The sequence below is a fragment of the Cnephaeus nilssonii genome (genome assembly GCF_951640355.1).
Source record: "Cnephaeus nilssonii genome assembly, chromosome: 4".
In the NCBI taxonomy this organism is placed as follows: domain Eukaryota; kingdom Metazoa; phylum Chordata; class Mammalia; order Chiroptera; family Vespertilionidae; genus Cnephaeus; species Cnephaeus nilssonii.
The window spans coordinates 47,900,237-47,926,991 of NC_137075.1; the positions used below are offsets into that span (position 1 = coordinate 47,900,237).

The following is a 26,755-nucleotide window of genomic DNA, read 5'->3' on the forward strand; positions in this document are numbered from 1 at the left end:
GTGCCTAGCACAATGCCAGTCACTTAGTAAAGACTCAAAAATGCTGAACTCAATTGAATTGCTCCATCCAGTTCAGCCTCTCAACTTTCCCAGGGTGTCTCCAAAGACATGTTTTGTTAAGAACTTCCAAGGACTCTCACTGCCATTAGCAGGGACCACATGCTCAAAATGGGTGCCAGGGCCCAGCAGGTGACATAAATGACATAGGCCACGTGGGGTGGGGTGAACAGGATCCTCGCGCCGGATCCAGATGGGCAATGACTACTCAGCTCTGGCCAAGTGTGGACATGTGGGCCCATTGTTGTCAGAGGGGCCCAAATCTGGATTTTTTTCTGTGAGATACCCAAAATTTTTAATGTTGGCACTAATTTAAAATTTAAGAGAACACTGTAAGCGGACAGAACACAGCTCTGGTCTGCGTTGGGCCTGCAGGTGGCTACTTTGGACCCTTAGATGGGATTACAATTGTCTAAGATTAAGCCCTGAAACCAAATTTCTCCCTGTTCCCAGCGGACATCTGCCTTAGGCTGCCTTCCTCCTTGACCACAGTTATGTGATCCTCATTCTAGGTGATTCCACTTCCCAAACCTCAAACCTAACTCCCAAACTAACCCAGACAGGTCCTTCCCTTCACTCTCCTGTTTCTGCCCACATAATTTCTCTCTCTTCAGCTGCCTGGATGTCAACTTTGACTTTTTTCCTCCCAAGAGCCCTTCCCATATCTCTTCCAATCAGTCTCTTTTTCCACCTCAGTCTTATCTGAATCTTTATTTGTATTTCTAATGCCAGCACCTAATCAGGCCCTTATCACTCATACCTGGGTCACTGCACCAGTCTCCTGACTCCCAGAACTGATTTTGTCTTTCCTCCAATTTAATTGGCTCCCTCACACTAGATTCATTTTCTCAGAGTTGCCCCTCTGTTCTGTCACTTTTCAAAAGTTTGATTTTTCAATATAAAGCTTCAGTTCCAGAACATGACCCTTTCTAATCGGGCTGTGATATTTCTTTCTTGTCTCCTCGCATCAGTCAAATCTGGTTGGACTTCCATTGCCCAAACCTACTCTGGGCCTTCCCTCCTCATCAGCAAGGATCTCTGGGAAACAGTTGGCACACTCCAACATGTTATTAAGAAAGGTTTAACAAAATAACTATTTACAAAAGTGTGGGCCAGGTTACGGGGAACCGAGAGGGGTGAAGCAATCGTATTGCTTTGAGGCCCGAAAAAGCAAGTAGAGGGAGTGATTACTAGAGGTTCAGCAGGGAGGGGTCTGAGGAATAAAGATCCTAATCTTACTCTTTTTCCATCTTCAAACCTACTGGTGCCTCCCACGGGTTGAACCTAACTGGAAACCAGAGGACAAGGGAAGCCAGATGATACCCACCCTGTTTACAGGTCAGCTCTCAGGGCTCAGAGAGGGCGGAGAAGGCTGGAGAGAGGTCTGGAGGGCAGTCACCATGTCTTTGGTTCATTTACTTACGCTAGTCCCGCCTCTTGGTGTTCTTCCCATAGCATTTCCCCTGCCCCAGTGCTGCCAGTCCTTTACCTCCTACTCAGATTCCGTCTGTTTCCTTCTCTTGTCAAAACTGCTTAGGTGTTTGGCTCATATTGATTGCCCTTTGCTTCTGCTAGTACAATCTAAGATGGAATATCAGTCCAGATTTTTGGAAGCCAAACCTAACTTTGCTTCCACTAGTCCAGAGATGATACAGGTGTTGGAAAATAATGGTACCCCATTTTTTGCAACTGTTCCTGAGGAGGTGGCCAGAGAGATCCATGCTACGCTCTTGGCAGACTGCAGCAGTTTTCTGTCTGGACCACCCCAGGGGATGACAAGAAGGGCCCAGTGTGTCAGTGGGGGTAGATAGGACCAGAGTCTATAATCAGTACCTGAAACCACCAAGAGGTTTCAATCTCTGTGGGGAAATAAATGCATCAAAATGCCAACAAATAACTGAGTGAGCACAAGAAAATTCCAAGAAGGGCAAAATGGATAATGAGACTTGTAGAATCAACCTGGGCTGGAGGAACTAGAAAAGCTGGGACTTGGGCAGGACTTTGGGCCATGGCTAAAGTAGAAAACAAGAAAGGACATTTCAGGAGGGTATAATAGTGGGGGCATGAGGGACGAATATGTATTCCATTCCACTAGAATGTAAGCTCTGTCAGCACAGGACCTGATGTGACACGTTCGCTGTTTTGTCCCCCTCCGTCCCAGTACCTAGCACAGCACCTGGCACAGCGAAGGATCTCTGTAACTGTTTGTTTGGGCTGCTACACATTGGGTGACTTATAAACAACAAAAATTTATTTCTCATAGTTCTGGAGGCTGGGAAGTCCAAGATCAAGGTGCCAGCACGGTTGGGTGCGGGCCTTCTTCCCAGTTGGTAGCCGATGCCTTTCCTGTGTCCTCACATAGAAAAAGGGGTTTAGGGCCTCTCTGGACCCTGTTCATTCAGCATTCAGCTCATGCCCGAGGGCTCCATCCTCATGATCTAAAATCATCTCCCAAAGGCCCCGCCTACTATTACCATCACCTTTGGGGGTGGTTAGGATTTCAACATATGAATTTTGGGAGGGGGTTACAAACTTTCAGACCATGAAATGAATTAATGGATTCATGGATTTATTCAGTACCTTTACACATCAGCTGTGTACACATGAATGGAGGTAGAACTTAATTTATTCAAATAAACCGTATTGAGTGTGGAGGAAAACAAAGCTGAGACACATCCTCTCTCAAGCTAGAAAGAGAAAGATGTGCACACATCTAACAACCCTTAACATTCTCATATTTAAATTAGACCTTCTAACATTAAAATAACTTTCCCCTGAAGTGTGACCTACAATTTCAGCAGCTGAGAAGCTCTGCTGTTCTTCCCTCAGCACCTAAAGCTAATAGACTGGGAATGGGAGCAGGATTGGGGTGGGAAACGTGCCCATCAGCATGGGTCCTTGTATGTAGCATGTACTCAATGAGCACTGTGGAAACATTCTTAGATACAGCAGAATTGTGGCCATGTGGGTTTCCTGTAACTCTGTTCTTTCCATAATGACATCCTCACATATTCAGTAAAGCTAAATGTAATGTAATTTGCATCTGTGTAGGGAATAAATCTATAAATAAAAATGTAGGTTAGATTATGTTTCCTGATTTTTGGTTCTGCAAATTTAGCCTCTCTATGATTGAGACAAGATTAGTTTAAGTATAAACCTGAATTTGGGCATATAGAGGGTGTCCCCCAAAATGTATACAAATACTTTGAATAATTATAGAGGCAGTGTTTATTACAATATATTTCATTTTTCAAAATTGAGCTATCAGCTGTTAAAGTGTGTATACATTTTTTGGGGGACACCCTGTATTTATACCCTGTAAAAGATTCTTTCCTTAAACACCTTTCTGAGCACTTCTGGCTGGTGACACTCCCCCTTATCAAGGTTAAAGGATAAAGAGATGTGAAAACTTTCCTTGGTGGAGAAGCTATCTGAAGTTTCAACATAACAGGTGATAGAGTGTGACAAAGGAAGGCCAGGTGCTGTATTCTTCCAGAGTAATTATTTCATTAAAAAATCACACTGTAGCTATGTTATTTGGTTTCAAGAATTTGGCCCACTCACCCACATAATTATAACATTCTATAGTAATATGTCATTAAATTATTTATAAGATGCCACATGACAGTTCAGTGGATATGTAAGGAGAGGAGCAGAGCAAACATTTGTTAGGCATGCAACATCTTCCATCTGAACAGTCAGTGAATGCATTTTAAGGAAAGAATATGAAAATGTACCTAGGATTTGTTTAAATCAGGTAGGGTGAGGTGACTGCCATGAAGGAAGATGCTTTTCCTTCATCCCAATGTCACCCCAATAATGCATTGGGGGTAACATTGGGATGAAGGAAGATGCACTTATATTACTTGTTTAATGTTGATAATAGTAATTCTAACAGGTGTGTTTTGATTTACACGGGAGACTACTGCCACAAAGAAAACGCTTTTTCTCAGTTACCTGAGAACAGGAGGCATGGTGCACCATGTAGGGCCACATGGGGAAGCACCCAGGTTGGTCGGGAGGCAGAAAATTTGAGGAGAAAGCATGGATAAGAACCTATATGTGGTTTTTGTGAGGCAGGGGAACAGGCTGACCAGATTTGGGATTGGCTAATTTGAATAATTTTCATGGGCTCTGGGATGTGGGGGCTGCCCTCATCATCTGATGTCTGGTCCGGGATTATTAGGGCAGAGGAATATTGCCCTCTGGTGAGTAAAAGCCAGATGGAGGAGGTGGTTCATGTATGGACTCTGGGTTGGTTGGGTTTACTTATCAAAGATGTGCTCCCAGACAAGTGGTTTATTGTCTTTAGGAAGTTAGCTAATACTGGGAGGGGAAGTTTTTAAAAAATTTCTATTTTTTAAAAATTATTTTAAAAAATTAAATGTATTGGGGTACCATTGGTTAATAAAATTATATAGGTTTCAAGTGTGCAATTCTATAATACATCATCTATATATTGCATTGTGTTTACCACCCAAAAGCAAATCTCCTTCCATGACCCCGTTTCCCTGTACTATCCTCTCCTTCCCTCTGGTAACCACCATACTGTTGTCTGTGTCTCTGAGTTTTTATTTGTTTGTTTGTTTTGTTTGTTCATTTGTTGCTTTCAGTCTTCTATCCCACATATGGTGAAATCATGAGGATCTTGACCTTTTCCTGTCTGACTTATTTTGCTTAGCATGATATTCTCAAGATCTGTCCATGTTGCCACAAATGGCAGTATTTAATCTGTTTTATGGGTGAGTAGTATTCCATTGTATACATGTTCCACATCTTCTTTATCCAATCATCTATTGAAGGACACTTGGGTTATTACCATGTCTTGACTACCATGAATAATGCGGCAACAAACATAGGGTTGCATATATCTTTGTGAATAAATGTTTTCAAAATTTTCGGGTAGATACCCAGAAGATACTGGGTCATATGTAACTTCATTCTTAATTTTTTTGAGGAAACTCCATACTTTGTTCATAGTGGCTATACCAGTCTACATTCTCGCTAGCAGTGAATGAGAGTTTCTTTTTCTCCACAACCTCTCCAACACTTGTTGTTACTTGTCTAATATTGATAATAGTAATCCTAACAGGTGTGAGGTGGTATCTCATTATAGATTTGATTTACATGGGAGGGGCAGTTTTGTTAGGACTATCAAAGCCCTGAAATGTCAATCATAAAATACAGAAAATTAAAAGCTAAAAAAGATTGTCTAATCCAGTGCCATAAAAGTGCCACACATATGACTGCATACTTTACCTGCATGCATTTCAGACTAAGAAGAAATCGCGTTAAGGAACCATAGCATTTATGTTTGGCAATTTCTTGGCACCCAACATGGTACCAATTGGTCACAGTAACAGTTTTCTTTCCTGAGATTTTTCCAGATTTAGACCTGACCTTTTATAGCTTAAGTCAGAGGGTATATTGGTTAATTTTCTGGGTCAATTGACTGGGCTTGGTGTGCTTAGAATTTGGTCAAACAGTATTCTGGGCATGTCTATGCAGGTGTTTCTGGAGGAGTTGGTAAAGCAGAAAGCCACTGTGGGTGGCTTCATCCAATCAGTTGAAGGTCTGAACAAGAAAGGCTGACCCAGGGAGAACCAAGATGGTGGTGTATGTAAATGCCGGTACTCACCGCCTCCCACAACCACATTAAAATTACAACTAAAATATAGAACAACTATCATTCAGAACCATCTTGAAGCTGGCTAAATGGAGATCCTACAACTAGAAAAGTAAAGAAGAAAGCACATTGAGATTGGTCGAGGGGTGGAGGTGTGGAATGGGCTGGTCCAAAACCCACATGGGTTGTTTTTTTAATTAGGAGGGAGACTGACTCTGTGGAGGTTGCCCATGAGGAGCAGAGGGTCCAAGCCACACACCAGATCCCCCAGCCCAGGGTCCCAGAGCTAAAAAGAGAAGTCCCCATAACTTTGGGCTGTAAAAATCAGTGGGGATTGTGGCAGAGTGACACGGAGGCTGCTGGAGACCCGGGTGTTCCTTTTACAGGGCACGAACTTACTCAGACTCACTTCCTCTGAGCTTCAGCGCCAGGTGGCTTTGGGGGACCCGACACATACAGGGAGGAACTAGATTGTCTGGCATCGGGGCAGGAACTCTGGGGCGGCTTTCTCCCAGATGGGGTGCTCACAGGGGTCGTTGTTCCTATGCTGGGACTGCTCCCATTGTAGAGCTGGCTGGCAACCATCTGAGTTTCCATCAGCATGACCTACGCTATTCACTCACCCTGGTGATTCCTTGAGACCCTGCCCCATCCAATTTGCAGCCCCACCCAAGCTGTTTGCAGCAGCTTTTCCATATGAATGGCCTATCCTGGTTCAGTCTTCAGACTTTGCTAAAATCTCTCAAACAAGCTGCAGCTGGAGTCAGGGTGCCCCAAATCTATCAATAAAAGGCCCAAGACCTGGCACTAGTACCAGCCTGCCTTGCTTCATAGCTGGGCCTCACCTGGGCACTTCCTAGCCCAAATACAAATAGCAGCCATCTGTGGATCTCTGTAGCGCCTGCTGGGTGGCCCCAGGAAGTGGCTGACTTTGCACCTCCCGGAAGGCCCTAGAGTCAGTGCACCTAGCAGACAGCTTCAGACCATACCAGATTACAACTCTACACATCCACAAGCGACACACTCAAGGGGCAGATTCAGTGAGCAACAAGGCACCACTGAAGCAAGTCCTGCTCCATAGGGGTGTTTCCTGCATAGCAGCTCTTCCACTGAATAAGAAAGGCTGACACAGGGAGAACCTGGTCCTTACAGCCAATTGGCCTGGAGGTCAACTTCTTCCAGTGACACCAACAGCAATCAAAGCTCAACTACAACAAGACTGTGCACACAGCCCACATAGGGGTGCACCTAGAGTGCCCAGCTCAGGTGAATGGGGAGGCTGAGCCCCTGGGCCCTACAGGACACCTATTACACAAGGCCACTCTACCAATTCCGGGAGACATTGCAGCTCTACCAAATGCATAGAAACAAACACAGGGAAGCAGCCAAAATGCGGAGACAAAGAAACATGTTACAAATGAAAGGAATAGAAGCAAGCAAACTATTGGATACAGAGTTCAAAATGATGGTTATAAGGTTACTCAAGGATCTGAATGAGAGCTTCAAGGGACTCAAAGAGAGCTTCAAGGGACTTAGTGAGACTTTCAGGGATCTTAGTGAGAATGACAAAGACATAAAAAAAGACAAGTCAGAAATTAAGTATATATAAAGAATAACTTACAGTGATTCAACATTAGATGATTCCGGGAATCAAATCAATGATTAAGAATATGAGGAAGCAATAAACACCCATCAGAAGAGCAAAAAGAAAAAAGAATAAAAAAATATGAAAATAGTGTAAGGAGCCTCTGGGACAACTTCAAGTGTACCAACATTTGCATTATGGGGATGCCAGAAGGAGAAGAGGGAGAGCAAGAAAACCAATTTAAAGAAATAATGACAGAAACTTATCCTACCTGGTGAAAGAAATAGACTTACAAGTCCAGGAAGCACAGAGAGTCCTAAACAAGAGGAACCACACCAAGACACATCATAATTAAAATGCAAGGGTCAAAGACATAGAGAGAATCTTAAAAGCAGCAAGAGAAAAGCTGTTAGTTACCTACAAGGGAGTGCCCATACGACTGTCAGCTGATTTCTCAACGGAAACTTTGCAGGCCAAAGGAAGTGTGCAAGAAATATTCAAGGTGATGAGTAGCAAGGACCTACAACCAAGATGACTCTACCCAGCTGCTATCATTTAGAATTGAAGGTCAGATAAAGAGCTTCACAGACAAGAAAAAGCAGGAGGAGGAGGAGGAGAAGAAGAAAATGAACAATAAAGTGGCAATAAGTACATATCTATCAACAATTGAATCTAAAAATCAAAATAAATGAATAAGAAATCTAATGAACAAAATAAACTGGTGAATAAAATAGAATCAGAGGCATGGAAACATGGAACAGACTGAAGAATCTCAGAGGGGTGGCAGGAAGAGATTAACTAAAGGTCTTACCTATGGACACAGACAAAAGGGTGGAGGCAGAGCGGGGCGGGGTGGGAACTGGGTGGAGGAGGAGAAAGGAAGAAATCTGTAATATTCTCAATAATAAAGATTTGAAGAAGAAGGAAAAAACAGAAAGGCTGACCTTCCCTTGAATTCGTTCAGCCTGTCTGCCTTGATGTGGGACATGGATTTTTTCCTGCCTTCTCACTTTACCTGAAATAGCTTTTCCTGGGACTTGAGCCTGCTCACCTTGGGCTGAAGCTGCACCATTGGCTTTCCTGGGGGATCTACCTTGACTGCTGGCTTGAGACTTGTCAGCCTCCATAATTGTGTGAGTCGGTTCCCAGGTGTGTCCTCCATATAATAGGGAAAGTGATGTTTGCTTTGGTTCCCTCCCTCCCTCTCTTCCATCCCCTCCAGGTGAATACTAGTTTTGTCCTTTATTGGCTGTGTGGCCTTGAGGATATAACCAGTGTCCTGCAGAATGACTTTTTTTTTTTTAGTTGTAAAATGGGGATGATACTTTAACCTCAAGCAGCTAGCTGGGGCCTGGCACATGGGAGTTTGGTGTGGTCCATGAGGAGCTAGTTTTATAATAGGAATCGGGACCTAGTTTCAGACTATCCAAAGTAGCCATGTTATGCTGGGCAGGGCTGGGAGGGGGATTGGCAAAGCTTGGGACTGGTAGTGGTAGTTCAGCGAGCCCCAGAGGCATGGGCAGAGTGCTCTAGAGCTCTAGGCATAAAGGTTGATTTACTCAGAAGAAAATGAAGTTTTCTTCAGGGTGTCCCTCTTGCACAGGTGTAGGGAGCTCTGACGTGTTCCAGGAGGGGAGAGGTGGCCATGTTGTAACCAGGAAGCATTTCTGTGCTTGTATTTCTGATAAATTGCCTAAAAGAGATCTCAGAAGAAAGAGTCCCAAATCTCCAAGAATTCAGATATTTTTGGGGGATAAATATCTGAATTTATTGGGGATATTTATTGTGATCTATTTTCTCATTCAAAATGAATATTAACTATATAAAATATATAATGCTTCAAAGCTCATAAAACCTGGATCTGCCCCTGCCTAGAGGCCTGCCCCTCTGGGAGGTGGCGAGGGGGGCCACTTGGTGTGGCAGGACTCTTCTATCCTCCTGGCCCAGCAAAGTGTCTGTCCCGAGATCAGGAGCTGGGAGAAGGTGCAGGCTGTCTTCACCTCTCAGTTGGTAGCTCCTGCTAATGCCTGCATTGCTGCTCCAATGGGCATTTGTGCTGCTGACTCATTGTGTAACCTTTGGAAGATCACCTTTCTTCTCAGAGCCTTTGTTTTCCCACCTTGTAAAGTGGTATCAATACTCCAGTGTGGGCTCAGGTGTGGGCTCTGTGGATTGTAAAGTTTTATGTACATGGGAGGGAAGTCGTAATTGTGTTGCTATTACTTGTATGTATGTTATCTTGCTATTCTTTGAAATATGCCAAAACCTTAACATTTCAGTGACTAAAGAGCAAAGCCAGTGTCCACTCTGACAGTTTTTTGATTTTTTTTTTTTTGCTGTTTTATTCATTCATGCATTTAAACATTTTATTGTGGAAACTTTCCAGTATATACAAAAATAGACTACTGAAAGAATGTCTTATACACTAGTATCTATCAGTTGGCTTCAAATTATTATTGGCTCATGGCTAATTTTGTGTCATCTACACTCTCATCAGCTTTCAATATTCTTGGAATATTGTCAAACAAATATCATGCCATTTTGTTACTGGACCGCTTCTGCGCTGGTGGCTGGCCCTGTCCAGGCACGGTCCAGGACTCTGCCTGTCAGGAGACCTCCAGGTTCTTGATTTGCCCAGGAAAGATTCCAAGGATGAATCAGAGTGAGAACAAAGCGAGCTTTATTCAGGTAGAGAAAAAGGAAGAGGCCAGGGTGCAGGAAGCCCTGTGACAAAAGCAAAAAGTATGTGTCTGAGTGGACATGGGCCATCTCACAAGTGAGCTGTGCGTGTGGTCAGTTCTTGCAAATTTATGGGTCCAAGGTGGGGGAGGGAGGGTTGTTTTCTGGTTAGTTTCACCTCTATCTTGGGTTAGTCTGGCTCTGTGTTTTGTTTTGTTATCTTTCTCCCTGACTAAGATGATTTAAACCACCAGCTCTTAGGTATCTTTGGTTAGGGAGGATAGATTCTGGTGATTTATCAATTGGCTATTAATTGCTCAGCCTTTCTGTGTGTTCAGCCTTTGGTCTCAGTTTCCTCATTCCATTTGCCAGGAAATTACCTAGCTTCTTACTAACCTGCCTCATTTTCAACTGTAAGAATTCCAGTATGGCCCTAGCTGGTATGGCTCAGTGGATAGAGCATCGGCCTGCGGACTGAAGGGTCCCGGGTTCAATTCCGGTCAAGGGCACATGCCTGGGTTGCAAGCTCGATCCCCAATGGGGGGCGTGCAGGAGGCAGCCAATCAATGATTCTCTCTCATCATTGATGTTTCTATCACTCCCTCTCCTTTCCTCTCTGAAATCAATAAAAATATATTTAAAAAAAGAATTCCAATATGTATTTAAAATATTATATCGATACAACTGTTATACCTCATTCCCACCCCACCCCCGATTTTCTTCTTTTCAATTTATTTAGTAAGCTAAAATTTAATACTATATACCCCCCACCCCCCTAATCCATTAAATTTAAATGGAAATGAAATTCAGCCGGTAGGCAGTTTTGTTTCCTGATTATCTCTGGGGTCTAATGCTATGAGAACTCAATAGAGGAGTCCATTTGAAATAAACTCTGGTGCTTAAATGAGCGATGTGACCTTAGACAAGTTCTCTAACCTTACACTAAACCTCCATTTTCTCATCTGTAAAATGAAGATGGGAACATTCCCTTATTAGCTATTATGATGACAGTTTCTCCCTCCTTTTTTCTACAAATCCTGTCTTCTGGAGGTAATTTGGTTGAGAGATATAACCAAATTTAATTAAATAGGCCAGGCAAGAGCAAGGGGGAGGAGCTAACGGAGGAGGGAGAGCCATGCAGAGTCTCTCACCACCTGGGACCAGGTGAAAGCCCTGCCCGTGCTGTGTGGATGAGGCTCACTCTGTCTCAGGACACAACAGCTCAAAGGTAGCTTGGCTCAGGGAAGCCTGTGGTAGGGAGGTGGGAGGTTGGGTGGGCGGATCGGGAGGTTGTTTATTGGTTGTTTTCCCTTTTGATTTTGGAAGTTTTCTAAAAATGGTATGTTAAAGGGTGGCCTTGTGGTTATTAAAACCCAGAGCAAAGAGGGCCCAGCTTGGTGTAGGACTGACATAGAACGGTTGGGTAGCATACAAAGACTCACTGTTTCTTCAAGAGCGAAAATAACTGAAAGGCTGGCCGGTGGAGCTTTCATTAAGAATGCTCTGAATAATCCTTGCTTGGAGGCCAGCTTTATTTGAACTAAGCCAGGTGTCCTAGCTGACACCCAGTGTGTAATATGTAACATGACTTAAGATTAGGGAGCCTTTAAGATAAGTATTGGTAAGAATGTGGACAAAAAGGAACCTTTTTCACCGTTGGTGGGAATGTAAATTGGTGCAGCCACAATGGAAAATAGTATAGAGATTCCTAAAAAAATTAAAACCACCATATGATCCAGCAATCCCACTTCTGGGTGTATATGCCCTAAGGAAAGAAAATAGCTATCTCAAAGAGATATCTGCACTCCCATACCTACTGCACCATTGTTCACAACCAAGATATGAAAACAGCCTCAGTGTCCATCGACAGATGAATTCATATAGAAAAGGTGACATATATACACACAATGGAATATTATTCGGCCTTTAGAAAGAAGGAAGTCTTGTCATTCGTGAAAACATGGATGAACCTATAGGATTATGCTAAGTGAAATAAGCCAAACACAGAAAGACAATACTGTATGATCTCATATGTAGAATCTTAAAAAGTTCAACTCTTAGAAGCAGAGAGTAGAACGGTGGTTACCAGGGCTAAGTGGCGGGGGAAATGGGGAGATGTTGGTCTTAGTGTACAAAGTTTCAGATATGCAGGATAAATCATTTCTGGAGATCTAACATATAGCATAGTCACTGTGGTTAACAATATGTATTGTATACTTGAAATCTACTAGGAGAGTAAATCTTAGTGTATTTTTTTTTTACTAAAAAAAAAAGTGATAGCTAGGTGAGTCAATAGCTATGTTAATTAGCTTGATCATGATAAACATTTCAGAATATATACTAGAGGCCCAGTGCACAAAATTTGTGCATGGCAGTGGGGGGGCGGTGGTCCTTCAGCCCGGCCTGCACCCTCTCCAATATGGGACCCCTTGGGGGATGTCCGATTGCCGGTTTAGGCCCAATCCCTGCTCTCCCTTGCTGGACTGATCGCTCCTAACTGCTCTCCCCTGCTTGCCTGAATGCCCCTAACCGCTCTGCCTGCCTGCATGATCACCCCTAACCGCCTCTGCCTCAGGCCCCGCCACCATGGCTTTGTCTGGAAGGATGTCCAGTCTAATTAGGATATTACCCTTTAATTAGAGTATATATATATAATCAAAACATCATGTTGTATGCAGTAGTTTTTATCAAATACACCTCAATAAATTTGGAAAAAATAAAATAATTCCAAATAAATAAACGAAGGGGGATCTACACTGTCTGGGAAGGGCGGGCTGTGGAAAGCTGTGGACTCCCAAAGACTTGTGGAGATCGGGCGTGGAGCCTTGGCCAGGGCTGTAAGTAGGAGAGGCCCAGCAGGCTGTCTCCTCTTTCAGTCAGCAGGGATTTTACTTCTCCAGTTAGACTACAGCTGTATTTTTTTATTCTGATCCTTTGAAAGGAGCACTCAGTTTATTTAGGATAAACTGAGAAATTTTAATCTAACTTAAAAACATGACATTATTTATTTATTTATTCTTTTTGTTGTTGTTGTTAATCCTTGTCTGAGGATATTTTTCCATTGATATTTAGAGAGTGGAAGGGAAGGGGGAGAGAGAAACATTGATGTGAGAGAGACACATCGATTGGTTGCCTCCTGCACGTGCCCGACCCGGGCAGGATGGAGCCTGCAATTGAGGTATAGGCCCTTGACCAGAATCAAAGCTGAGATCTTTCAGTCCATGGGCTGATGCTCTATCCACTGAGCCAAACCAGCTAGGGCAAAGCATGACATTATTTAATTATAAAATGTGTTGTATGTGCCACTTGTTAAAATGAAATTTCCATTTGTTTTATTTATTGATTTTTTTTTTAAAAAGTGAATACTTCACTTTGTAAGAATGTAGAGGTAAAGTGGTTGCATTCTTCTGTATCATTGGTAGCTAATTCTTCTTTCTTTTTTAAAAATATCAATAGCTTTATTTTTTCTCAATATGTAGTTAGAAAATAGGTCTGAGAAGAGGTTTCATGGAGTAGACCAAAGAATTACATACCAAGTCAAGAGTTCCAAACAAGCAAGAGAAAGTGCCAGACGAAGCACCTTCCCCAGGACCAGGGCCTAGGGCCGCCCCATCAGAGGGAGGGCGAGCTCTTTAATGGCTTTTGAGTTCAGCTGAGGAGTTGTGCTGATCTTCAGGAGTCTGCTGCTTGCATACCTACTTATTCTTGATGACGATGAACAGGTTTTGGTTTACTCTCACTACGTTTTTGGCCATGTGCTGCATGACTTCCAACACCTCATTCTTGGTGTATCCAGTGTAATACTGCTGCTTTTAAGTTCCATTTTCCTTGGCCTAGAACCTTCTGGGACAGGCAGGAAGCAGCCGCTGCCACTCTGGAAGGGTGATAATGCACCATGTCCGTAGACAATGAGAGTCAGTTCCATCAAATATTTGGTTAAAGTGTGCTGTTCAACATCAACCTCCCCAGCTTTTGATGCCCACTTTAAAAAATGTAGTGGTAAAGGCCGGCCCAACTCACATTTCAGTTCTTTCAAAATGAGAGCTTCCATTTCTCGGATTTGGGAACTGGTATATGCGTTGTCTGTGATGTAAACGAAGTCTTCTATATGTGGAGGAAACATTTCCTCATACTAGGAGGTCAAAAGCAAAGCTATAATCCCAACCAGTTGAAGCTTCTTGGGAGAGACTGGTTGAACCTGTAAAAATCGATCCGTCATGGCGATGCACATGTGGAGAGTCTCCTGCAGCAGCCTACACTTGGAACGGACCTGTACCAGCCAGTCCACCGGGATGGCACCCATGCATCCGTTTATATCTCTTCCATCTAAGAAATGTGGATTTATGGTTTGCAGAACCTCAAGCTGTCTCAGATACTGATAGATATCCTTAACGTAGTCACTGCAGAGCTAAGGGTTCTCCCCGTCTTCATTACCAATATCTTCGATCTTGCTGAGCAAAGCATCAGAGAAAGCTTGACAGAGGTTCTCTTCCTTCATGGAGACATCCTCAGGTGCGGGATAAGGCTCTTTTGGAGCCAACGTTTCCATCTGAACTGGTTTCACAGAAGCAATAGGTTTCAGCTGTTTGTTGACGTTTGTTGTTTTGGTGGGTTGAACAGGTGCTTTGGGGTTTAGAGCTTTCTTAGCTACTTGTGTGGCTCTGGTTGTAACTCTATTTCCAATTTCTTCTGAAACTGCTCTCCGGGGTGTCACATGACTGTAGAAACAGTCTGGGATCTGCGCTTTCCCTGGGCAGTGTGAAGTGTTTCCTGTGACCTGGATGTAATCAGATCAATTCACAAACCAGTTAGCTGAGGGTTGACCCTATATTATGAATGAGTATGTGAGCTACATCTTTGTGAAGGTTTGTCTTCTGTATTAGAGGCTATTTCCTTAGACTGAAGTCCCAGAAATGGACATACCAGGTCAAAGGGTGATGTTTTCTAGAAGGGTCATACAGATTTTAAACTTGCAGCAACAATGTATGAACCTGCCTCACTCTCTGTGGGTCGCAAATCGCTGGGTCACTTCAGATCTGAGCTGCTGAAGAAGTTGTCAGGGTGCCAAAACCTCCGAGTAAAGTTCATCCTAATTAAAGGCAGTACTCAACCTCCTTCCCACTTCCTGTCGCTTCTCCCTCCCCCGGGGCTTTTCCCCCTTCCTTTCAGCGCCCCTTTTCCCTCTCCGCGTTTTCTAATCCCCTCATGCTGTCCCCTTCTTCAGTTTTTCGGGAAAAAATGATATAATGAAATTGGTCCCATTCAGAAGTTAGTGATCCAAGCAGCTAGAAGGGTTACCCCCAGCTAGGTCCTTGCATTTGAATAAAGGGTTCCTGGGGCAGTGTTGAACCCAAAGGACTGAACTTGATGGTGGAATTTGGGGCACAGTCATACCCAGAGAGGCATTCCAGTTATACAAGTAGATGGTGTCCAAGACATCAGGCCAGTTCTGTGGGTGGGGGAAGCCAAGGCCCACGCCTGAGAAGGCTTCATTTCCTCACTGCCAAAGCACCAAATGCTCAGAGCAGAAACGCCTGTCTCGCGGAGGAACTCTGAAGGGGAGATTGCTTACTGATTGCAGACAATAAAAGACTGACTGGTCAGCAGCATATGCGGATTCTTTACATAAAACATAACTTTATGATAACAGGCAGGTCTCTTTTTATGGCTCTCTTATCAACTGGTTGAAATTGCCAAAGGTGTGGAGGGCCTTTGCTTGCGTGTCTGTTGCCCATGTTTTGATTAAATTGTGTGTCCCTGGGCAGACAGAGCCAGCAGGCTCTCTGAGTGGGGCCGAGGCCCTGATTTCCCTGGTGTGAACTCCGAGTTGCAGAAGGTGGGTTTCTTGCTGGACTACTCCTGTTTCAGCAGGTCTTCGGGGCCCTATGGCAAGGACTTGTACAGGTGTCTATCTAGTTGTGGACTTGTCCATGTTTGGTGGACTGAAAAACCAAAGGAAGCATTGAGGCATGTGCCCGAGAGGAGAATGGGGGACTGCTGGATGCACTGCAGGGGGCCTTGGAATTTTTGGATGGAAAAGTCCTGGATGTCCTGACAGGAGGAGGAAGGGGAGAAATGGAAGCTCAGCCAGTTGTTAGTTACAATCTTGTGCTGTCAGGAGACTTTGGGACCACAGCCAGCTGGGGAGGTGGTTTTGGGGGAGGTGGTGGGCACCAGCTGGAGCTGGCCAGATGCCAGCCTCCCCTTCCTCCGGAAGGAAAATGCTTTGGTCGCACAGTGGTCCCTTCCTTACTCATAGCCTCATCTGTTCCTTTCTGTCCAGATCCCGTGTGAAGATGACCCCGCTGGTGGCCGTGGTGTCTAGCCCCCACGCCCGGCTCTTTACCTGCTTCCTCAGACTGGGCGCTCAGCAGGCCAGCCCACTTCAGCTGCACACAGGGACCAGCCTTGCGGCCAAGAACTACCATGAGGTGCTGGTGCTGGGTGGGGGCAGCGGTGGGATCACCATGGCCTCCCGCATGAAGAAGAGAGTGGGTGCAGAGAATGTGGCCATCGTTGAGCCCAGCGAGGTAAGTCTCCCCCTCTTGGGTGCATGTGTGTGGGTGCATGTGTGTGTGTGCGATAGGGAGTGGGGATGACGGTCAGACATGGGATGTCATGTCCCAGTTTTAGTGCTTCTCCTCTGGGCACAACAATCAGGCAGTCCAGGAGGAAGAGAGAGAGAACAGATCCCTTGGCTTTTGATGGTCTCTTCCGTATGAGTTTCTTGTGCTAACACATTACCACAGATTGAGAGTCTTAAAACAACAGATACTTATTCTCTCATAAGTATTAACTTGATTACATCTACAAAGACCGTATTTCCAAACAAGGTCACATTCCTAGGTACCCGGGTCAGGACGTTAGTAGATCTCAACCCGTGAAGCCCTCTCCCTCCAACCTCATGTCCAGAGGAAAGTCAGTGGTCATTGCGCCTTCCTGTCTGTGGTCCAGTCTGGAGAAAGGTGATGAGTGAAGGACGAGGGAGGCCTCTGGGAAGGTGTCAGTGGGTTTCAGAAATTTAAGTGCAAGGAATTAGAAACAGATTATAGGGCAGAAAAAGGTAGTAAACACCAGGAGGGAAGTTGGGAAGTGTTACCAGGAGGGAGGTTGGGAAGTGTTTATATGTAAGGCACTATTTCATGAAAAAACATTAAAAAATTGTCCAAAAGCTACAGATACGTATTCAAGATTTCTGGTGGTTTGTCTAAGGTTTCCGAAGGAGCCAGGCATGTACCAGTTGGGAACTGTATCCTTGGGGGCAGGGAGCAGAATGGATCTGGTGCCTGTTTGATGGGGAGGAGAGGAGGGGGGCGAGAAAGGCACACGGCTCCCTGCAATCTCAGCCTGGTGAGCTGTGATGTGGGGGGAGACTGGAAGGTGCTCTCCGTTACTCTCCTTTTTAAAGTGACTCATTCAGGACAACATTGTAAATGAGAGCGGTCTGAGAGCCGTGTCAGGTGGCCTATTGTAGCTAACCCATGGGCAGGGGCTACTCTTTGGAATGAGTCGGAGGCGCTGGACGCAGTTCAGGAGACCAGAATCATGTCTGTGAGGACGGGCCGGACAGGAGTCTCTGGAAGGAGCTGCCAGTGGCGCAGGCGGTTGGCACTTCCCCTCCTGAATCTGGTTTAGTGATTGCTGGAGCTGGTGGTTGTTTGTAGTCTATAAAACATCCGAGCTTGTTTTTATTCCTCTGTCTGTTCAAGATGGACTTGGAACCGTTCAGCTCTTGCAGCTGGAGGCCTCTTCCCCCTGTCCTCCGGATCGCAGCCATTGTTGGCTGTAGGGAGATTGCAAAGCCCTTCCTCAGTTCTCGTCATCTCTCTGTGGCTTTTGACAATTCTGTCCAGCCAGTCGGAGGTGTTTGGGCAATGTTGAGAACGTGTTTGGGCATATGTGGCATTGTGCGGTAGCATTTGGTGTCTCCTGGGTTTGGGCGCACTAGTAAATCCTCTGAGAAAGGATTGCTAATAGGGTTGACAGGCAATGTCTGCACCTTCCACGGGCTTGGCAAACACAGTTGGAAGTTAATAGAGTTTGAGGATCCCCAGAGTGGCTGTAAACTTCAGACTTACCTCAGTCCCCACAAACATCTGAGGAACCATATTATGCTACTGGACTTAATTTTTCTTTATATCGGTGCACATAAATGTATCCATAATGTGTACATTATACATGTATATGTAACATGTACATGTTAAGTCCCAAAGCAACTGTCACCTGTCAGCAATAAATAATACAATGATCGCTAATGATAGGTTATGGCTTTTAAAAAAATCCTCACCCGAGGATATGTTTTTATTATTATTTTTTAAGAGAGACAGAAAGGGGGGGGGGGGGAGAGAGAGAGAGAGAGAGAGAGAGAGAGAGAGAGAGATGTGAGAGAGAAACATCAATCAGTTGCCTCCCATACATGCCCCAACGGGCTTGAACCCACAACATAGGTATGTACCCTGACTGGGAATTGAACCCACAACCTTTTGGTGTACGGATGATGTTCCTACCAACTGAGCCACATCAGCCAGGGTAGTTTATGGCTTTTAAAAAAAATGATCTTGGCAGAATTCTTATAGGTGACTACTCTTCAGAGTTTAACATAATAGGAGACGTCTCACCAGTGGGAGGGGTGGTGGGGAGGACGACCCAGGGACTTTCTATGTGATACTCCAAGAGTCAGGAGGGAGTATTAGCTCAGGTACCTTTAGCTATGACACTTTGGTCAGCCTCAACTTGAAATGAATCTCCAAAACTTTGTTTCTCAGAGACATTTCTACCAGCCAATCTGGACACTGGTGGGTGCTGGTGCCAAACAGTTGTCCTCATCTGGCCGTCCCACAGCGAGTGTGATTCCATCTGGTGTGGAATGGATCAAAGACAGAGTGGCTGAGCTGAACCCAGACAAGAACTGCATCCGCACAGACAACGGCAAGGAGGTAACCACTGGGATCCTTTGGCTTTTGTTCATCTGAAGGCTTGTATGAAGTGAAATGCACAGGTATTATCAAACTGGTCAGCTTCATGGTGAGACAGTGGTGTCTATAAGTGTGTGGGCATGTATGTGTGTGTTAAATACTGCTTGAGAGGGTAGAGTGTGGTGAGTGGAGGATGGGACAGATGGAAGGACTGAGGATGCTGAATTAATAAACAACTAAGACAAGTATTTGCGGACACCGGCTCTTGGCCCTATTGCTTGGCACAGTGTCTTGCATCTGAATGTGTACTGAACAAATACTGCTACGTGTTAAAATAGCAGGCACCTTCCCTCCCTTTTCCTTTGAAGCAGCCAGCTTCTCTCCCTGACAGCTGGCCTCCCAGAGGAAGGGGATGTTGGAAAATATCATCCCAGCCACACTAGGGGGCGCTCCGCCAGAATAGTAAGTGCCCATGTGACTAAGCTTTGTGCCTGGGCTCAGAATTGCAGCTGCTGGAGCATGAGGATCATAATTGATCAGCATCATTTAGAAGTCTCATTCCACCCCGCCCCCTCCGCCCCCACCACCACCACCCGAGGGTCGAAGCTACTGAAGGGATGAGAGCAGGATGGTGAGACCACAGGCCCAGAAGCCATCTGCAATGTCATGTCCCCTCATCTGCTGCTGAGCCCAGGACTGCGGCAGGCAGCGCAGCCATCATGCTGCGCAGCCATCATGCTGCGCCCTGCCTGCTCCAGGCTCCCGTGGTTCTTGGGCCCCCAGGGTGTTATTGGACTTAATATCTTCCTTATTCCTTGTCCTTCCTGTAGTGTGGGAGAGGATGTCTTCTCTCTCTTGTGAGGAGAAACCCTTCACCTGTTCGAAGATGGTTCTTATAGTCTGTGTCGGTATTCTCTGCAGGTGGCTTTGTCCCGTGTCCCCACTTTCCATCGTCTTCCACAGTCTTCAGTCCCCACATGACCCCCTTTCCCCTGCTTTAGACATCATCGGACTTGTCCCCTCCATGAAAAAGGCTCCTGGAAGAGGAAGCCACTCTGCAGAACAGCCCAGAATCGCGTGGCCCCACTCCCTCCCACAGTCAGAGACAGCCTCATTTAGCATTTGCCTTTGTAGCGACAGTTGCCACAGGCTGATTCATGCTGGGCTTGGGGTCAGTGCAAACCTCTGGGTCTTTTTTCCTCTTCTTATGATCCACAAGTCAGGCTTCCCCCATCCTAAAGTAAATACACGAATAAATAACATTTAATACATTATTTAATAAAATATACATTTATTTAAGTTAAAAATTTTATGTTATATCCCCCCTGTTGATGAACTTCCTTATTTCCCCTGCATCTCCAGGAGGGTGGACTGAATGAAACACAAGATTGTTCTCAGTTCTCAAGACTGAGCTTTGAGGCTCATTTCCCTTGCCATCTGCTGCCGGCTCAGGGGGCCAGGAGAGCTGTGTCTTATAACCCACAGCACCCCTTTGGTACAGCAGTGCCTGCCCCCTTGATCAGTCCCATTTACATCACAGGAAGGAAAAGCTCAGAGCCCTTTGTGGTTGGGTTTGTGCTCATTTAAGGATCATAAACTTGTCTCATCTCTTGAGAATGGAAGGCCCTGGCAGGTGTTCTCACTTCTGGGTCCTGGGTAGCTCTCTCAAGTGTAGACCTTAGGGAACTGGCAGTGTCTTGTTTTAGGGCTGGGGAAGAAGTTGGTGCAAGATGGTGGGACTTCTTCCAGGATTTTTAAGGCGAAAGTATTCCATAGTCATATCTGAAATCTGCATATAGCATCGCATGGGAGATATAATCTTGTCAGTTGCATAATGTGGACGTTCAAGAAATGTTGCTGTTATTATTTTTAAGAGAATACATGAAAAAAAGGAAAAGGACATATTTATTGAGTATCCACTATGTGCCAGCATAGTTATTGTTGATAGCAGGGTTGCAAAATGAATCCATGTCAATGCTCTTCTTTTTCCAAACTACAGTAGATGAGCCTGGAATGTTGAACTGGATGAACATCCTGTTTGCTAAGTTGTTAGTTACCTTCCCACCCCCTGGATAGAATTAGAGCACTTACCCATATTTAGCCTTCTGGAGAGGTCTGCATTGTTCTCGGCAATTGCTCAAAAGTCTTGTCTACAAGTTTTTGCAATTCCTTAGGGTTTATTTAGGTCATCTGGCCTGGAAACTTGAACTTATCCAAACACTTGAGGCTTTCTTCTTCTTCTTCTTCTTCTTCTTCTTCTTCTTCTTCTTCTTTTTTTTTAGGCTTTCTTCTTATTCTTTGCTACTTTAGGGTTTATTCTCCCTTAATGATTTTTTATAATCTTAAGCTTATCTGTTATTATTACTCCTAAAAATGATTAATATTGTGCTCTAATAGAAACATCAGGGTACACACAAACCAAAGGCTTTTCTTGTTGACAGTGGGCGTATGTTTTACCTGTAGATCATCTCCCCGGACCTCATGCTACCTCTGACCTCATATACCCTGAAGATTCAACACAGTTCCCCCAGCCATTTAATGGGTCCAGTACACTTTCCTACAGAACAAGGAATTTCAGGGCACCCTCTGTCTATGGATAGGCAAATCACAGGGATGATGATGTATATATTATTATCCACTTCGATAAATTATATTTTCACATGCAACTGGAATCAACCACCCATCCATTCATTCATCCAACAAACATTACTGAGTTCCTCACTTTAATTTGGTGACTATGCTAGATTCTAGGAATATAAGGGGTAAGACACAACCTTTATCCTCTAGGAGTGTTTGATGTGGTGGGGGAAGATATTACTGTTATATAACTCGACAGGTGCTATAAAGCATCATGTGCACTGGGTTAAGACTGAGTCATAGGAAGGCCTCACTGTGGACGTGACCACGGAGCTGATCTGGGTCACAGGGCAGGATCTCTTCGGTGACTTGCTCCTGCTGCTCCCCAGTGTGAGTCAAGCCTCGTGCGTCTTGGAATCCCCTCTCTTTAACTGTGATCTGCAGAGCTGTGCGCGCTTCTCTGTTTAGTGCAGGAGAGAGACCGTCATCCCTGATGTCCTTTCTGGGCCCCTGACTTTCATTGCAATCTCATCTTCAGTTTCCTAGGCAAGTCCTTTTACTTTACATCCTTCTTGCTGCCTTTTTTTATTTTTTATTTTTTTTTTGCTTCAACTTGTCTTCCTCCCCATTCTCAACCCACATTTCTATCACAATAAGTAGGGAGACCTTTGCTCCCAGCATGAATAATCACAATACCCATATTTAAGGAGGGGACTTTTAAATTCCAAACAGATCATTAAATAATATGAGGTACATTGTATCACATCCTTTTCAATGGCCTTCAAAAGAGCAGTTTCTCAGTTATGATATCAATCCATCCATATGACAGGCCAGATTTGCTCGGGATTCACACTTTACCCTATAGATATTAAAAGAAAATGGATTATTTTTAAGAGTAGAAAGTCATTCTCTCCTTCCCCAACATGAAAAAGTGTTAACACAAGCCCTGCACAGGAAGTTGTGGCCTCTTTGCTGTCATCCTCCACTGTGTGAAAATATAGGAGTCTCAGCTCTCAGAAGCCAGGCAGGTTATGCAATGTTTGTGAAGCAGTGAGGTGTGAGAATGATGGGTGTGATGGCAGACTGGAGCCTGTATCCAACCCCCCTCCCCATACCCCTGCCCTGCCCACCACCCACAGCCCCAAGTTATTCACATAAAAACATGGAAACGCTGTGATGATCCCACTCGCCTGGGACCTGAGTCTGTCCTAGGACTGCCACTGTTTGGGTCCTGGTCTAAACGGCATTGCTTTCTGTTGCAGATCTCCTACAAATATCTCATTATTGCTCTTGGAATCCAGCTGGACTATGGGAAGGTACGTTTAAATGACTTCTGTGTTCCCTGGCCTACTTCTGCCAAGATCAAGCACTGCCTTGAGTGTCTTTATATTCATTTGACAAGAAAAAGTACTAAGAAATCCTCTTCTAGTTTTATTTCTCAGCAGTCTTTTTATGGTTTTAAAAACGTCTCATCCGAGATTCTGTCAATGATAACATGATCCAGCTCTAAGCTTTAATCATGAGTCAACATGTCCATGCCCTGATGGGAATTCATGCAAAAGAGCAGCCTTTTCTACATTTACAAGAAAACTACCTTTCTATGTGGGACTGAGTTTGTGGTATTGCAGGTTAAACTTACCTTTGAAAGTAAGATTTTGAATTTCTAAGCAGACTCTAAGGATAGAATGCCAGCAGTTAGTTGATCAGGAGCTGGAGAGAGGCTTGGGTTTGCCCTGTGGCGGCTGGGTTTTTTTGGTCGAAGTGACCAACGCAATGTAACTGCTACCCTGGAAGTTCCTTCGCTCTCCCTTTTCCATGAGCTAGGGAGCTGGATGCTGTGTGACAATGGTGACATTCAAGCTCAGTTTTCTAAAACATCATGGAGTAAGTCAGTAATTATGACGATTTCCAGAAGTTTGTTGGGGACCCTGGGGTGAATAGTTGGAGCACATAAAGCATAGTGACAACCAGGTCTCAGCTTCAGGAACGTGACACAGGCAACTGGGTCGGCCCAGGAAAGGTCTCTGAAGCGTGTTTCTGCGTAAAAAGCCCCAAACCATGACATGCCCAGGGTGAGGCTGGTGACAGTGTCCTGGGCGTGTCCTGAGACGGTTCGAAGAAGCCATGCCTCGGTGTGAAGGTTGTGATGAGTTTGGTCATGGTGGCTTGGCCATGAGTCTCACAGAATGACAAGCTGTGGAGCAGACGGTGGAGAAGGTGCCAGTTACACCTTCTGGGAGGTCCTTGTCTCTCACAAGACCCCAGAAGTGGGGACGTAGCACAGATGGCGCATCTCCACGGTAACCTCCCCTCCCCCGCCCCCGGGAGCCCCTGTGCTGCCTGAGAGGACTGAAGAGACCAGTGCTGAGACTCCGGAGCAGCTTTTTGCAGCAAACCAAGAAATAATATTGAAACTGCTACTATTACAGCTACTTAAACTGTAGCAGGAGCTGTGATCAGTAATCAGAGGAATAGTTGCTCTTGTCATTGAGTGAGATGGAAGAGATCATAGGACCCTGTTTCCTTGAGTCCAGAGGGATTGGTGTCCAGTGACCGTGGAGGTGGCCTATATTCTGGACAACAGCCTGGGAAGGTTCTGAAGGACCAGTCCATCTTGATGACTGTTTTTTTTTTTTTTTTGAGAGTTTCCTTCTCTTGCTGGAAGAACTGGTGCTTCAGTCTCTTACCTCAACCTGTGCCATTTTCATTGCATGCTGTGAACCTACTAGCATTTAAGACAAGTATCCAGTTATCTCACTGGCAGGAATACACTACCACTTACAGAGCATCACCTTGTGAGGTTCATTTGTTCTCAGCACTTGACACACATGGTCTCATTTACTCCCGCCAAGAACCCTATGGAGCTGTTACATTTATCCCCTTTTACAGGTGGTGAACGTAAGCTTTTCAAGCCTCAATGCCCAGCGAATCACCCGTTAAAACTGATTTCTGGGCTTGCCCATGAGTCCTTGATTCAGTAGGTCTGGGGTGGGGCCTGAGAATGCGCATTTTCAGGCAGGTTCCCAGGTAGGGCTGGTGCTGCTGGTCCGGAGACCACACTTTGAGTGGCTTAGAGATATTAGTTAATTTACCAAGGGTCACCCTTCTTCTTCCCAGCAAGGCCGCTGGTTCTCCAAACACAAGTATGCCTGGATTCTTGTCTTTACTCCGATGGGGGGAAGAGATGTATTCAAATTATGGTCTCAAGGCCAGGGAGGCAGAGGGGCTTCTCTGGGCTGAGTCCAGTCTGCAGCTTGGCAGGTGACTTTGGGAGCTGCACCCACCTGCCTGCTGCATTGGGTGTGAAGGCTGGGGGCTAATAGTTGTACTGAAATGCTTGTGAGGTTGTAGAAATGGCAAAGAAAGCCATTTGCACTTCTGTTAAACGTTTATTTTTACAGTTTTCTTTCAATTTTATTTTATATTGGTTTCAGGCATACAGCTTAGTGGTTAAACAATCATATACTTTACATACCCACCTGGCACCATTCATAGTTATGAGAATGTTATTGACTATATTCCCTATGCTGCGCTTTACATCCCCATGACAGTTTGTAACTACCAGTTTGTACTTTTTAATCTCTTCAACCTCTTTCACCCAGTCCCCCAATCCCTGTCCCCTCTGGCAGCCACCAGTCAGCTCTCCGCATCTATGAGTCTGTTCCAACTTTGTTTGTTTGTTTATTTTGTTCTTTGGACTCAACATATAAGTGAAATCATATGGTAAAAAATGTTTTGTGTCTTTTGTTGCAGATTAAAGGCCTACCTGAAGGTTTTTCCCATCCCAAAATAGGGTCTAACTATTCAGTTAGTACGGTAGAGAAGACGTGGAAAGCTCTGCAGGACTTCAAGGAGGGCAATGCCATCTTTACCTTCCCAAATACTCCCATAAAGTGTGCGGGGGCCCCGCAGAAGATCATGTACTTATCGGAAGACTATTTCAGGAAGGTATGCTTCCTTTCCAGGGACAGAGACAGGGTGGGGGAGTAGATGGTGCTAATTTGTTGAGTGACAGAATTCCATTTTATCCATGTCAAAATATTTTTTCTTATTGCTAAACTTTCATTACATATGTACAAAATTATATCATTGGAAGTTTATAAAATAGAAAAAAGGCAATCATAATCCAATTATTTTAATACAGCTGGTATCATCAATTTGACATGACCTTCCATTTTTTTCTTATGTATGTTTTTTAAACATAATTATTAAATAGTCTTTGTAAGATACTTTTTAAAAAAATATATTTTTTATTGATTTCAGAGAGGAAGGGAGAGGGAGAGAGAGAGATAGAAACATTAATGATGAGAATGAATCATTGATTGGCTGCTTTCTGCATACCCCACACTTGGGACTGAGCCCAAAACCTGGGCATGTGACCTGACTAGGAATCAAACCATGATCTCCTGGTTCATATGTCAATGCTCAACCATTGAGCCACGCCAGCCGGGCTGTAACATATCTTTTAATGTGTATATAAAAGTCTATTGGGGAGATATGTTAGAGATTACTTAAATATTTTCATATAGTTAGACAATTAGTTGCACATTGTTCATTTTTATTCATAATAATATCCTCAGCTCAAGTTTAAAGTTATGAATATTTTCTGACTCTTGATATACATTTTTGGAAGTATAATAGGAAAAAATGCCAGTTCTGAAGGAAAAACATAATGTTCACGTAGAACTTCACACCTTAGTGGAAAGATTTGTCTCTTTCCACTACGATGCTCTTTGGAGACATTGCTCACACACCCTGTGTCGGAGCAGGCGTCCGCAGCCCAGGAACAGTGGTGTGGAGCTGGGGGAGCTGCCCTCGCCCTCCTCCCCTCTGCAGGGTGTCACACTAGGTTTACTGACAGCCTGTGTTCTGCAAAGGGACAGGTGAGGAGAAGGGGAGGGAGGAGGGGTTGAATGTGCGCTGGGAACCCAGCGCTGGGAAGGCTTCGCCTGAGTCATGGAGACCAGCACCAACCCCGCGGGTGGGGAATTAAGTCATCATTTCTGTGCCTAAGAAAGACTTTTCTGGGTTATGAGAATCCCGAGTTGGCAATTTGAGGTTCTTACTCACCTAACTTCTTCTAAATAGTGAGACCCAGGTGAGCAAATCCTACAAGGTGCTGGACAGAAGAAAAGAGACTAGCTGTTCCTTCCCTCCTGGAAATTCTCTTTGTTTAACTCACCTCCCAACTCTTGGGGGGTCTGAGAGAAGTTTCTGAGATTGTAGGTGTTGGGGAGAGTACTAGCTTCTCTGAAACCCGAGCAGCACTGGAGTGTGGGAGCCAAGGGGACATGCCTTCGTCTCATTCACTGCCGT

At 44.7% G+C, this 26,755-nt stretch overlaps 1 protein-coding gene across 2 annotated transcripts in view; it reads left to right on the forward strand.

Moving 5' to 3' along the window:
- SQOR (sulfide quinone oxidoreductase) overlaps nt 1–26,755 on the forward strand; it is a gene marked incomplete at its 5' end in the record, with an annotated part of 71,765 nt that overhangs the window by 25,728 nt on the left and 19,282 nt on the right. Inside the window, 4 exons of one of the 2 annotated variants that reach the window (XM_079769237.1) lie at nt 16,231–16,477; nt 18,713–18,883; nt 22,702–22,755; nt 25,193–25,387. In XM_079769237.1, coding sequence (XP_079625363.1) covers nt 16,231–16,477; nt 18,713–18,883; nt 22,702–22,755; nt 25,193–25,387 — 667 coding nt within the window. Of the gene's footprint in view, nt 1–16,230; nt 16,478–18,712; nt 18,884–22,701; nt 22,756–25,192; nt 25,388–26,755 lie in introns of those variants that run through there. The other variant, XM_079769236.1, reaches the window with a different exon arrangement.